This window comes from Periophthalmus magnuspinnatus, chromosome 3 (assembly GCF_009829125.3).
Source record: "Periophthalmus magnuspinnatus isolate fPerMag1 chromosome 3, fPerMag1.2.pri, whole genome shotgun sequence".
NCBI classification, from domain to species: domain Eukaryota; kingdom Metazoa; phylum Chordata; class Actinopteri; order Gobiiformes; family Gobiidae; genus Periophthalmus; species Periophthalmus magnuspinnatus.
Genome location: NC_047128.1, coordinates 29,651,814 through 29,663,996, shown reverse-complemented (window position 1 = coordinate 29,663,996; position 12,183 = coordinate 29,651,814). Strand labels below are relative to the sequence as shown.

At 37.5% G+C, this 12,183-nt stretch overlaps 4 protein-coding genes across 6 annotated transcripts; 1 reads left to right on the top strand and 3 right to left on the bottom strand.

Annotated features, from left to right (window-relative positions):
* The first annotated feature begins 155 nt into the window (after positions 1–155).
* LOC117387092 (uncharacterized) lies at positions 156–2,334 on the top strand. Its single transcript, XM_033984496.2, has 7 exons — positions 156–221; positions 681–803; positions 899–1,015; positions 1,099–1,155; positions 1,585–1,746; positions 1,821–1,934; positions 2,088–2,334. The coding sequence occupies exons 2-7, from the start codon at positions 681–683 to the stop codon at positions 2,133–2,135; spliced, it is 621 nt and encodes a 206-aa protein (XP_033840387.1). The 5' UTR covers positions 156–221; the 3' UTR covers positions 2,136–2,334.
* Positions 2,335–2,632: 298 nt separating this feature from the next.
* LOC117393878 (zinc finger and BTB domain-containing protein 43-like) lies at positions 2,633–5,742 on the bottom strand. The gene is made up of 4 exons (XM_055229899.1): positions 5,613–5,742; positions 4,748–4,881; positions 3,654–4,613; positions 2,633–2,885 (listed from the first exon to the last, which is right to left on the bottom strand). The coding sequence occupies exons 2-4, from the start codon at positions 4,879–4,881 to the stop codon at positions 2,633–2,635; spliced, it is 1,347 nt and encodes a 448-aa protein (XP_055085874.1). The 5' UTR covers positions 5,613–5,742.
* A 177-nt stretch (positions 5,743–5,919) lies between these two features.
* Positions 5,920–9,805, bottom strand: ddias (DNA damage-induced apoptosis suppressor). The gene is made up of 5 exons (XM_033984399.2): positions 9,487–9,805; positions 9,228–9,389; positions 9,035–9,143; positions 8,653–8,954; positions 5,920–8,489 (listed from the first exon to the last, which is right to left on the bottom strand). Exons 1-5 carry the CDS (start codon positions 9,603–9,605, stop codon positions 7,331–7,333), a joined length of 1,851 nt encoding a protein of 616 aa, XP_033840290.1. The 5' UTR covers positions 9,606–9,805; the 3' UTR covers positions 5,920–7,330.
* Positions 9,806–10,035: 230 nt separating this feature from the next.
* Positions 10,036–12,140, bottom strand: si:zfos-1056e6.1 (uncharacterized protein LOC107988029 homolog). Of its 3 annotated transcripts, XM_033984521.2 has the most exons (8): positions 11,991–12,140; positions 11,510–11,577; positions 10,919–11,031; positions 10,802–10,839; positions 10,651–10,730; positions 10,502–10,564; positions 10,378–10,428; positions 10,036–10,258 (listed from the first exon to the last, which is right to left on the bottom strand). In XM_033984521.2, exons 1-8 carry the CDS (start codon positions 12,064–12,066, stop codon positions 10,205–10,207), a joined length of 543 nt encoding a protein of 180 aa, XP_033840412.1. In that variant the 5' UTR covers positions 12,067–12,140; the 3' UTR covers positions 10,036–10,204. The 3 variants fall into 3 exon arrangements, with proteins under 3 accessions (XP_033840412.1, XP_055086457.1, XP_055086462.1); XM_055230482.1 differs by lacking the exon at positions 10,036–10,258 and having other exon boundaries at positions 10,291–10,564; XM_055230487.1 differs by lacking the exon at positions 10,036–10,258 and having other exon boundaries at positions 10,291–10,564; positions 10,919–10,983.
* Between the last annotated feature and the right edge of the window lie 43 nt (positions 12,141–12,183).

Below are 12,183 nucleotides of genomic sequence, written 5' to 3'. Positions count from 1 at the left end.
TAAATGGGATAAACAGAGCTATAAAATCAACAATGCACTCCATTGGGGGGACCGGGGCCGGGGGGACCGGGGCCGGGGCAGGGGGGGACCGGGGCCGGGGGGACCGGGGCCGGGGCAGGCGGGGCGAAGTATGCGCGTGCTCGTCACAGATACTTGATTCCAGATGTGCGCGGGTCGAGTCTTCTGAGCCACAGCCTCTGAACATCGCAGAGTGAAACACGGTATGTCTTTACAGATTTTAGTGTGGGATTAGCTGCAGAATGTTTTAGGGATCATCTAATCTAATCTTTTATGTAGTGTGTTTGTTTGGTTCTGGGATACTTGATGATTACTCTACTGTTCAGTGAATCCATCGGATCTGAATGTTCTTAAGGGTCACTCTGGTGTAAAAGTGTATGCAGGCTTCTTCTTGGCGCTTGTTCTTTGCACCCGCGAACCTCGCCTAAATTATCATTGTCTTATTTTATTTTATTGACGTCCTACAAATGCTTCATTAGATGTAGCATATTGTTGCTTCTTAAGGATACTTGAAGTATCACTGTTACTATTGTAATCAATTATGTAAATTACAACCTACGCAACAATTCTGCTAAAACTCTTCACATGAATATAAAACATAATAAAAATAGAAAGGTTGTAACAGGGTGATGTGTCTTTTCTGTATTTGCCTGGCTATGAAGATGTCTACTGAACTGCATGTACCACCAAGACCAAGAGACACTAATGGATCTGTACAAACCACCACTACAGGAGGAGCCAAACCACTGCACCGCTTCATCAAAGGACAACCAAAGATAGTTGGGGTAAATTCTTCTTTTATTGCACCCAAACAGCCAATCAACTTTCTTGACACTTGTGTAATCTTGAATGTTTTATTCACTGATTTCATTTTTTTCAGATAATTGTGCTTGTTTTGGGAACATCTATTTTCACTGTTACTGCTGTGGTTGTAGAAGACAGAGACGTGCACTACATATCGACAGTCATCCCACCTGGATTTCTACAAGGAACACTGGTTTGTAGATTCAAAAGCGCATTAGTTACTCTTCTGTCAATCTAAACATTTTGATATATGTAAATTATTTTCTTTTCTTTCAGTACATCATATGTGGAGTTCTGTATATATTAACAGAGCACTACCCAACAAAGAAAACAGTACGTCACCATTTTATCCTACTGTTGTTGAACCCACATAGGATAAAATATTCATGCATTTACCTAGGGCTGCAACAGTTAATCGGAATAATTGTAACTAATCAACTGTTTGAAATGATTGTCAATCTTTATCTGAACTATACTGGCTCAAAAACATACATTAAGAGACGTTTTATATCAAAAATCATTTGTAAGTCAATTTCTATTTCCACCTGTATCTGGTTAAAAATGTATTGAAACCATCTTAATCTTGAAATATAAAGATTTGACTAGTTCGTGAATTTAAAAAAATAATCGCGGGCTAGTCAGATACTGAATGAATAGTTGCGGCAGCCTTACATTCAAGACTGGATCAATCGAAATTTGTATTAATTGGGACTTATTATCATGAACATATTGATTTAGTGGAGTTTTCTTTGATTGTTGTAGGTTACCATCTCCTTGGCATTGAGTATTGTGACCTTACTTGGGACTTTGTGGACAATTCTGCATATCCTACCTGATCTTGCGCATATGCAGTATGTCAGACACTATGAATATATGGAAGAAAATGTCACAGAATCTGATTATTTTACATCGTTACAATATGAGGTAAGTGTATCTCATGGATTTAAAAAAAAAAAAAATTCTCCAAACTAAATGTTTGTATTTCTTTTACCATTCAGAACATGGGGAGGAGTTTGGAAGTAATTCTTCTCATCAAGTTCTTAATGGGAGGAATCATTTTTGTTGTCATGTCCACTCTGGGAGGTATTGCCTTGCGTTCTACCAACAGTCAGGTAAAATACACATTAGTATTCTTATTATCACATAACAGAATAATGATAGGGATGCACCAATACAGATTTTTTGTTCCAGTACTGATATTGATACTTCAGCTTTAATTAAGCATTTGCCTTTATATTATTATTAATTTCCTCTTTGTTGTATAGGCCATTGTAGTGATGACCACTGCACAGACAGAACCCACTGCGGAATAGAAGCCAGTCATTGAGAATAAATCCACCATGAATAAGTGTTGTATGTAATTTGAAGTCCCCTTATAGTCTTCACTCCAGCAATGAACTATGTGTTTGAATAATAATTATAAGCACACACTTTTAATCATTTATTTTAATGATAATAAAGACACCATATACATCATATTTATTACAACATTTAATAAAGTTTTTTTTATTGGCAGTCAAGTCAAGGGCTTTTGTCTTTAGTCAAGTTCTTTCATTGCAATTGTTCAATGTTCAGCACCAGCATTACATAATGACATTTGTCTGACAAAGCGAAAATAATTACCGTATTCCTCCAGTTGACACTTGGTTTAGTGTGTTGTATAGGTACATACAGTTAATTTCATCTTTAAATAATGCACTAGGAATGATCAATTTTTAGCGTGTTGCTGCATGAAAGGTGCAGGTACAGGTCTTTGCACAAAAAGCAATAGTCCAGTTGTAACTGTATATATTGCTGTACAGAAGAAAATTTAAACTGAAGAGGCTGGCGGCTTTGGAAAGTCCATCCCGAGGACTGAGCGCTGGTGAACACGCATGTGCTCTACAACACGGTACTGCCGCGAAAATGACATGGGACACTGTGGACAGGGGAATGGCCGAACTCCAAGATGGCTCCTTACGTGTCTGTTCAGTGATCCTCTCTGGCTGAAGGAGCGCTCACACAGGGAGCACTGAAAAGCTTGCTGCACATGTGATGACGAGTCTGACACATTTGCTGGCGTCCTCAATGAAGGTATAAGATGAGACACAGACATTGAAATAGTTGAATTGTGTGCACACTCTTCACCACAAGCAGAAGTACAGCTTGTCACAATATTCCCTCCTTCTTCATGCCAATTTGTTATATGAATATTATCAGCCCCTTTACTGTTTTGAGTTTTATCATGATCCTTTTTTATTTCATTTAGAGAACCAGCTGCATGCGTTTCTGAAGTGCGTTCGTAGGTCACCAATGTGTCAGATGACTTAGAGCTAATATCCAACAAAACAACTTGCCCTTCGTCTAATGTCGCAGTTTGATCACTAACAGTAGAAAATATAGACACATTATTGTCTCCACTGGATGAGTCTGAAAATGTAGGGCTGAAATTGGGTGCAAATGGTATGTGACTACTCCTGGATTCACAGTGGTAAAAAAGATGCCCACTATATGAATGCTGAGTCTCAGTAAAAGCAGACTGACATTTATTTCCTTCTGGTGGCTCTGATAGACTCCTATATAATTTTGTTGTTGTATTTTTGTTTTCCAGTGTTGCGTCTTGTTCAGCGTTAGAGGAATAATCTGTGCTTGTTTCAGTCACAGCAGAGGAAGAATCAGTTTTTGCTGATTTGCGGAATATTTCGCTGTTTTCCTCTTTTGGCTTCCTCTTGGCACATATCCCTTTTTCATGAAACTTTATTCTTGTATCTGATATTTCGTCAACAAGTGCAGTTGCAACATTATCAGCTTGAACTGAATTACATGTTGTATTTTTTGTAGAAATTTCAAACTGTTCATTTTTATTAGAATCTTTCTCAAAATTGTCAAGATTATTATTCCCGAACAGATTCACACTGCAGCTTCTGTAGTCCTGAGCAGTAGTGTATTCCAGATCCTGGTTGATGAATTGGAGATATGAGGCCTTTGTGTCTTCAGCAATGTCACTGTATGTTCTTTCTGTTATGATCTGGCCAGTGCAGGGCTCAGTGGCATGAGGAAGTTTTATAGCCACATTGCCCTCAGGTACTCTTGTTACTCTGCTAATATGGCGGATAACAGATGTAGAACTGCAGGAAGAATTATGATTCTTGCCTTCTCTTGAATTTGATTGTATTTTTTCATTTTTAACGTTGCTATGTTTGCAAAAACCTTGTGTCTTCTCAATTTGGGTTGGTTCATTCTCTTGTTCTTGAGTTGAGACAAATAGATGTGATCTGGCCTCTTCCTGTTCGTTTTTGTGCCAAGTCTCTGGTTTTATAGCTCCAGATGACTGATTCTTCCCTTTGTCTTGGCACACTATTGACAGTTGTTGCTTTTGGTCAGAGCGTCCTGTAATATCAGATGTCTGATCTGTCTCTGAACTTACAGAATTGGTGACATCTGGTTTGCTTTTAATATAGACACAATCACTGCAGTAGTGGAGTGGAGATTCTGATGGGTTTTTATAACAATCTATCCTTGGTGTTAATAAAGTAAATCTATTGGCTTCATCTGTTGTATTGCAATATTCATGTGTATCTGCTGCTTTAGTCCTTATAGTTAGTTGTAGTTCATCCATCTCCAGGTATTGAGCAGCAGCAAGCAAATATGAATAAAGTTTGTAATCCAATTGTGGCAAAGTGCCAGTGTAGATGTAGTCCAGCAAATATCCCAGGATACAGTCAGACAGACAAGGGGCCTCCAGCTCCACTAAGACGCCACTAGAATCCAGGATAGAAGCAAGCACTGGGCTGGAGGCAGCCAAGATACACCTGGAAAAACATTACATTTATTAATAGCCACATGGAAAAACATGTTATAGCCTAAATGCCATGTTAATAATGGCGTGTTAATAATGACAGTTTACAGAAGCTATAGCGGAAGCCATATTCCACCAGTGTCTTACCTGTGCACAGGGTAGACCTGGCCTAGTCCCTTCCTGATGACACAGTCACAGAACTGAGCCTGCATTCTCTGGTGGTTTAACTTGGCCATCAATGAAGCAGCACGAGTACAGTAATCCTCAGTTATATGTCCCATCTGTGAAGTATGGTCAATTTAGATACATCAAGAAAATATCTGGGTATACTTAATGATGTTGCCTTCTGTTATGTTATGTTGTATTCTGTTATGCAATGTTATTCAAATTTTAAAGCAATCACACTTGCACACTCAGGACATCATACAAATTTGGGATTAAATTGGGATTTAACCTCACAGTTAAACATGGACTAAACCAGGACAAAACCAGGACTAGAAAAGCACCAAACTAAATCTATATTAGTGCTAAATTGGGTTCAACCCAAGACCATATCTTACATATGCAATATAAAACAAAATGTAGGATAGAGTATTTTAATATTTCATTTAATGTTTAAATTTAACTCACTTGCCCAATATAAATAACTAATAAGTAATAAATAAATAATAATAACAACAACAAAAACAGTGGAAGGAATGTAGTACTAGCTGTCATCGAAAAGGGAGCCTCTTAAAAATAGCTGTAGCCCATAGGTTAGTAGTAACAACTATAGTGTTAGTAGGACTATGAATAAAATGAATATAATATATGAAATGTAATGTAATAGTGTTGAAATGGGTTATATTATGTGAGTAAGCTCAGCATAAACTTTGAATGTTACATGCAATACCTACCTAGTAATCTTTAGAATAAAAAGTACAAAAATGTCCTACCTTCATGTTTTTTGGAGCAGCTTAGTCTGAGTCGCCTATGGGTGGAAGGCTGAGTTTGAATGAGTAGTAGTACTCACATGTGGACTTTATAGCCTTGGACATGTACGTGCTCGTGCTGTCTCTGTTGGAAAACAATCACACGGTCAGATCCGGGAGCATTCTGTGACGCTGAGGGACAGCTGCTTACGGGGGGCACTTGTGATGTCACTCTCCACTCTCCACTCAGGCAGCCCAGCACTGGTCCAAAGCAGTAGAGCAAAGAAAACCACTCAATAAGATTAGCTGGGATGACTGGGAATTATACTGTATTAACACTTACATCTTACACTTGGAATATAGACACAGCATTGAGCAATCGTCTCAGGGATTATGAACAAAATAAATGTTTGAGAACAGATTAACTTTATTTATTCATTCAAGTACATTCAGTTGAGGTGTATCAATATAGAAAATGAACAGAGAAATCCACTGATAACTGAAAAGATATTAATTATTTGAAATATTTTTCAAAAGCTACAGATATTTTCAATAATAATGCCTTGTAGTTTGATTAGGAGAGGCTTTCCTGGCCACTGTCCTATTCCATGCCCATGACGATTTGTTGACTATTCCTTACAAGGTACTTTCTCCTCCCTTCCACACCATGTGCTTGTCACGCCTCTTCATCTCAGCCGTCTCTAACATTACTGCCAAGTCTCCATACCGTGCGATGTGACCAAACAGAACTGGCAATGCTGCAATGGAAATACTCTCTAATTTGAGATGAGAAGCTTTCTACACTCAATAAAAATAATATTTATAATATAAAATGATATAAGAAGGTTCAGTTTTTTTATCATGCGTTTAACATGACAGAGTATTGCACATATGAGTGGTTGTGGGTGCGTGATGTCATTATTATTATATTCTTTTCCAAAAGACTGGATCACTCTTGGCACACACCTATATAGTGGCCCCGTATCACTTTTAACAATGTAAATTTATCTTGGTATCACCCCAGCCAATTTATTTTAGTCACACAAACTTTCAAATGCAGCCACAAATTATCCAAGCTACCACTTGTACAATATGGACACTTGCACCTGTGTCCCAGGTTCGTACCACAGCACAATGTGTACAATTATTCAAGGAAAAGTATATTACTTTAAAGTTACATTGGTTACAAGTTACATCAACCAATTACCTTGTGTCATCATATCTCAGAAAGCGTTTATTACTGTTACAACTGTTATTTTACACAAAAAATACTATTTTGAAAACTGGTCTGTGAAGTTTTTCAAGGGCAGCACACATGAGATATGAAATGTAAGGGGTGCTGAGGTTTTTACCCATACAAGGACATTCTTTCCTCTTTTGAGGTTTATAATTCTAAACTGCTATTTGTCAGTTGGCTAGACATTTAATATCACAAACATCTGATATGTATTTTATTGTATTTACTGTATTTTATTTTATAATAGCACAAAACATTGAGCCCTATGAATCAATATATGTCATACCCTTAACAAATATGACAGTTTAATCATTATAATATTCAAGAGAGGTCAATGTCATACTTCTTAACATCTAAAACATTAGGTTTTAGACAATATTTTTAGATAATTTATTTTTACTAGACAAAATGTCAGCTAGTAGTGCAAGAGTTGTGGGCATGTGGGAATAGCTTCTAACAGGGGGTCATGACTGAATCTGAATCTGAATGGATCTGAATTCTTGAGAGAAGCTCTAAGCCACAGAATCTGGGTACAAATGGGAACAAGACTTGGCAGCCACATCAACAAATAAAGAAAGCCAATCAGACTGAATCAGAAAATAAATCCCTTGACCAATCACAGTCTTCATCTGCATTAGAACATAATTCATTTTCCTCAACTGCACATTCATATAACTTACAGTCAAACTTTGATTCTGGTTTGAATAGTGTCTTATGGTGATCAGCAGGTGTAGGTGGAACAATCAGTATACTATCTCTATTGTTATTTCCAACACTACTTGACCTGCGTTTATGGATTCTTGAGTTTAAACATAAACCATCTCCGCGTTTGTTTGTTTTTTTGCATCTGCTTGTAGGAGTAACACAGAAGTGGTGTGTGGCCTGGTTTCCGCCATTTAAAATATTTTCTTTTGTACATTTTCTTACATATTTGGTCCTTAAGTTTGACTGAACACAGTTTCCTTTTTCAGCAGGTGTTGACTGTGATACAGGAATAAAATCAAAACTTGTCCCAAGTTGAAAACTCTTTCTTAGACTATGTTTACCCTGTTCTGCTTTCTGGTTGGTTGGTGTTAAAAATAAATCTGCTTTTTCAGACAAAGGTTTTGAATATGTATCCACTGGTTGTTTATGTATGAGTCCTTTAAATGTAGGTAATGGAAAACAGACATCTTGAAATGGGGAATTGCCAAAGGCCGCTGGACTCAGATCCATCCTTGGTGAGTTGCTGAAGAGATCTGCTGAACAATTGTAGGCACCACTTTCAGACTGCTCATCTTCACTGCCTTCATTGGGTTCTATACTTGATACGATTTTGGTCTCATTGTGCTTATTACAAACATAATTAGCTTGGCTCGTGTCCACTTGGCTCTTATCCACACATTTAACATGGTCAGCTAATTCCAAAGACAATTTATCTTGAGTGTTTTTGGCCTTCAAAAACTCAGTAAGACTCTCAGAGAGTGGGTATTCCTCCTGACATGCAGTCAAAATAGACTTGGTAATGTCCGGAGTGGTGAAGTCCATGACAGGGAGGGTCAGTCGAGTAGTTTTGTGAGGAGTTGGAGAAAGGCCCAACCAAGCTTTAGCTGGAGTGCTGCTTTGCACATCCTTTTCCATAAAGGGTGGATTGTTAGTATCATCCTGGCTTCTTTCTTCCTGCTCTGCCGATGAAGTAATTAGTCCAAGAGTCTGCTGCCAGGGCGGAGTTGGGCTGAGAGAGCTGTCCAGACGGTGTGGTCTGTAATGAACAACACACAATAATTGTCACCATATTATTTAACAAAAGAAAACAGAATTGTCAATAATCATGACACGTCAGAAAAAAAAACATTATTTATACATATATTTTATATGTATTAAACATATATTTTATATGTGTTAAAACATTGTAAATTGCATACCTTGAAAGAGGCAAAGGGAGGAAATCAGAAGAACAAAATTTTTCATCTGTGAATTCACTAGTCTGTGAATTGTCCGGAACTGGCCACAGTGCTTCTCTTTGTAGCTTTGCATATTTAAAGGCATCTGTTGTGCTTAGCTTGGCCTCTGCAGCTTTTTGAAGAATTGCCTCAAAATAAATTAGAACAGTGCAGCCCCTTAGGCCTGCAGGTTTAGGAAGGATCATCTGTGTGGCAATAAGCTGAGCCATGCTATTACTGCTAGTAGAACGTCCCACCCAAGGCTCATTATCACTGTCAGTTACCTAGAAGACAACAAAGCACGCAATGAATATTTAAGACCCTCACTCGGCTCCTGTTGTCTAGCAATAAAGTGTATTTGCACCTTTATGCCAAAGATGAAATGTTTGCCAATGAAACACTCCTCCACAGCTTTCACCAGCAATGTAGATTTAGATAACGCTTCTGAAGGTCCAGTTTTATCTTCTACCAACCTATAAACATAATAGGAAATATGAATTATATATGTTAGGATCTTTATCATTGTTACATTTTGATAACAATCCACAGCCTCTGACCTTTGTAAGCCACTTGCATGTATACCAAAGAACTGATTCAAGCTGTTTCCAAAAACTGTGACTCCAAACAAGCTACTCCCACGGGCCACGCGCAGAGAGAGACGGTATCTGTAGTCCAATAGGCTTCGGGCACAGCTGTACCCGCACTTGGAGCAGTAAAGTCTGTTAGAAACACAAAGATATCACAGTCAACTCCTCGCGGCTTACATTCCTCTCTTCACCCGCATGTATGTTATTCAGTACCATAACTAAAGCTTACCTTGTGTCAGCTGAATCAGTGTCTATTCTTGAAAAGCAGCCTTTGCAGTACGGGTACAACACGCACGAGTCTTGTAGAGACAACACAGCGCACTCAACCAGAACTCTTCTCAAAGGCATTTAAAATATAGCATATACCATTGTCTAAAAAGCGATCAATATAAGCATTTCTATAAACAATCAACTACGCTTTTAAATATTCACGAGGTCCATTACATCTTGTTTTAATGTAAAAAGTTGAACAAACCGGAAGCCGGCCTCTGATTGGACAATGCCTCTTCTTCTTTTACAAATATTAATACTCTAAATGTTTTACCACTGCCACCTACTGGTCAAAATTGGTCATTACATCTGTGAGTCTCGTCATATTTAGTGGTTTACAATATATTATTAGACATGTACGTGTATGTAAATATGGGTGTTACTAATTTATAGATACCAGTGACGGAAAAGAAGATGATATCGTACTATTACAGTGGATTTATATATATTTACCTTTTATTAAATAAAAAGTCAAAAAAAAAAAAAAAAAAAAAAAAGTAGGCTATAATTTAACATGTGTATTGAAGAGTCTATTTTTTACAGAGTTTCACCATAAAGAGGCTCTATTAACCATATAGCATGAGAGATCAAGTGTAGTTTTATTTCTTAGAAGTAGAGCCTATTCATTTTTGGACTGTACACAGAGAAATTGACATAAATCTACTTTTTACAGAGTTTCACCATAAAGGGGCTCTGGTCAGCATTCCCTTCCAGGTATGAGAATCAGCTATCTAAAAACACAAATAAAAAGACATTACAAGTGAAATCCAACACTCCATTACATGTTTTGAATTATGTATTGTAAAAAAAATAAAAAATAAAAATCATAGTGTTAAACATGATTACTAACCTGCATTCTCTTGTGAAGAAAATTCAACTTTTGAGTGAGACATTCTATCTCCTAAATATGACCAATATAGTTTTAAAATAATTAAAATGATGTAACAATATATGAGTAAAGGTCCTGCTAATACCTGGGTCAGTTTTTCATTGTGTCTCTGTTTAATCTGAGGCAGCAGCTCCTCCAGTCGTTGAATCTGCAATAAAATGCGTTAGTCTTTTTTTTTTTTTTTTTTTTGTCTAGTCTTGTCTAGTCTATTCTTGTTCAGTAGGTCTTCTTTACCCTCCTATCAATGATATGTAACCTGGTTTTCATGCTCTTGTTGATCACAGTCATGGGAATAGTCCGAGCCTTTACAGTCACTGCCATCATAAAAAAATAGGTTAGTTGTTCAAATGTCAACTCTGTCAAGATGTTATCAAACCAGACTTACCATGCTGAAAGATGCTGGTCACTTCAAGTACATAAGGCCTACAATGAACCATAATACACATTTAGTACAGTTCACTGGGCCTAAGTTGAATTGTCTCCATCAGATAACCTGACTTACTTATGTTTGCTGTTAACAGGAACTGAGCCATTTAAAGGAATCAAGAAGCCACGATGATTTCTGATCTTTAATATAAGGTCTGGTGAATTCAGTCGAAATGTACTTGTGAAAATCTGGAAAAGATAAGTTTGCTCATACAATTTACTTGTGTGCAGTTTTACTCTGTTAACCATATAACATGACTAGTGTAGTTTTATATCTTAGATGCAAAAAAATATATAAAATAATAAAATAAAAATAAATAAAAAACTAAAGTAGTGCCTATTGGTCTGTACACACAGATATTGATATTATAAATCATTGCTTTCAGACTAGTGTTTTTTTGAATGGTAAAGTAGTCTACTTTACACTAATTTCTTCACATACAGTTTTCACATGGTAAATTACCACCGAAGTCACAGCTGCCGTGGGACAGAAAAGTCAGTCTGCACTAATAACACATAATGGTTGGGTACATGCCTATTTTGCCTAAAACACAACAAACAATTATATTATAATGTATGAATATGTACTTTATTTAGGATAATGGGTGAACATCAGTGCACTGCATTGGTAAAAGGCCTTTTAAAAATAGACTAAAGCAGGACTTACTTGAATAACTGCTGCTAAATCAGATCCTGGGGGAATCAGTACTTCACGAAGTGCTACCACTCTATTGTCTGCAACAACAAACATTTGAACTGTACTGTACTTTTTTTCTCTCTAATATTTGACACATTTAAAAAGGGGTCAAACATTATTTTTTTCCAGATCACACGCACACAGCCCTACGTGGGCCCATCTGCTCTAAGGCTTTGTGTCAAATGCACCTGTTCTTACGAAGTGCAGAGCATACAAAAAAAGGGGGGAAAAAAGAAAAAAAAAACATTGTTTGGATGTACTTGAAACCCTGTGTTAGCTTATCTTTTAATAAAGTGGGAACAAAATTGCAAAAACTGTTCATTTACAACCTCACGGTGCTTTAAGGACCTGTTGCTATGGACACAGACGCGCAATTAACGGGATAAAGGCTTATAATAACAAACTAATCTAAACATTTCTCTTGAAAACGAGCAACAACAAATATACAAACCATTTTTATCCAGGCGCTTCAAAGCAGTCCAGATTTTCGATACTGGTGGCGCAGTGTCAAAGGTTCCACTGGACATTTTGGTCCCCCGTGCGCGTCTGCGGCAGCGCCAGAAAAAGAGACGCTCAGGCGCTGCGCCCTCAGCCCAGTGCGTCAGTGCACAATAGCGCCGTGTCCTGGTGAAGCACTGGGGCAG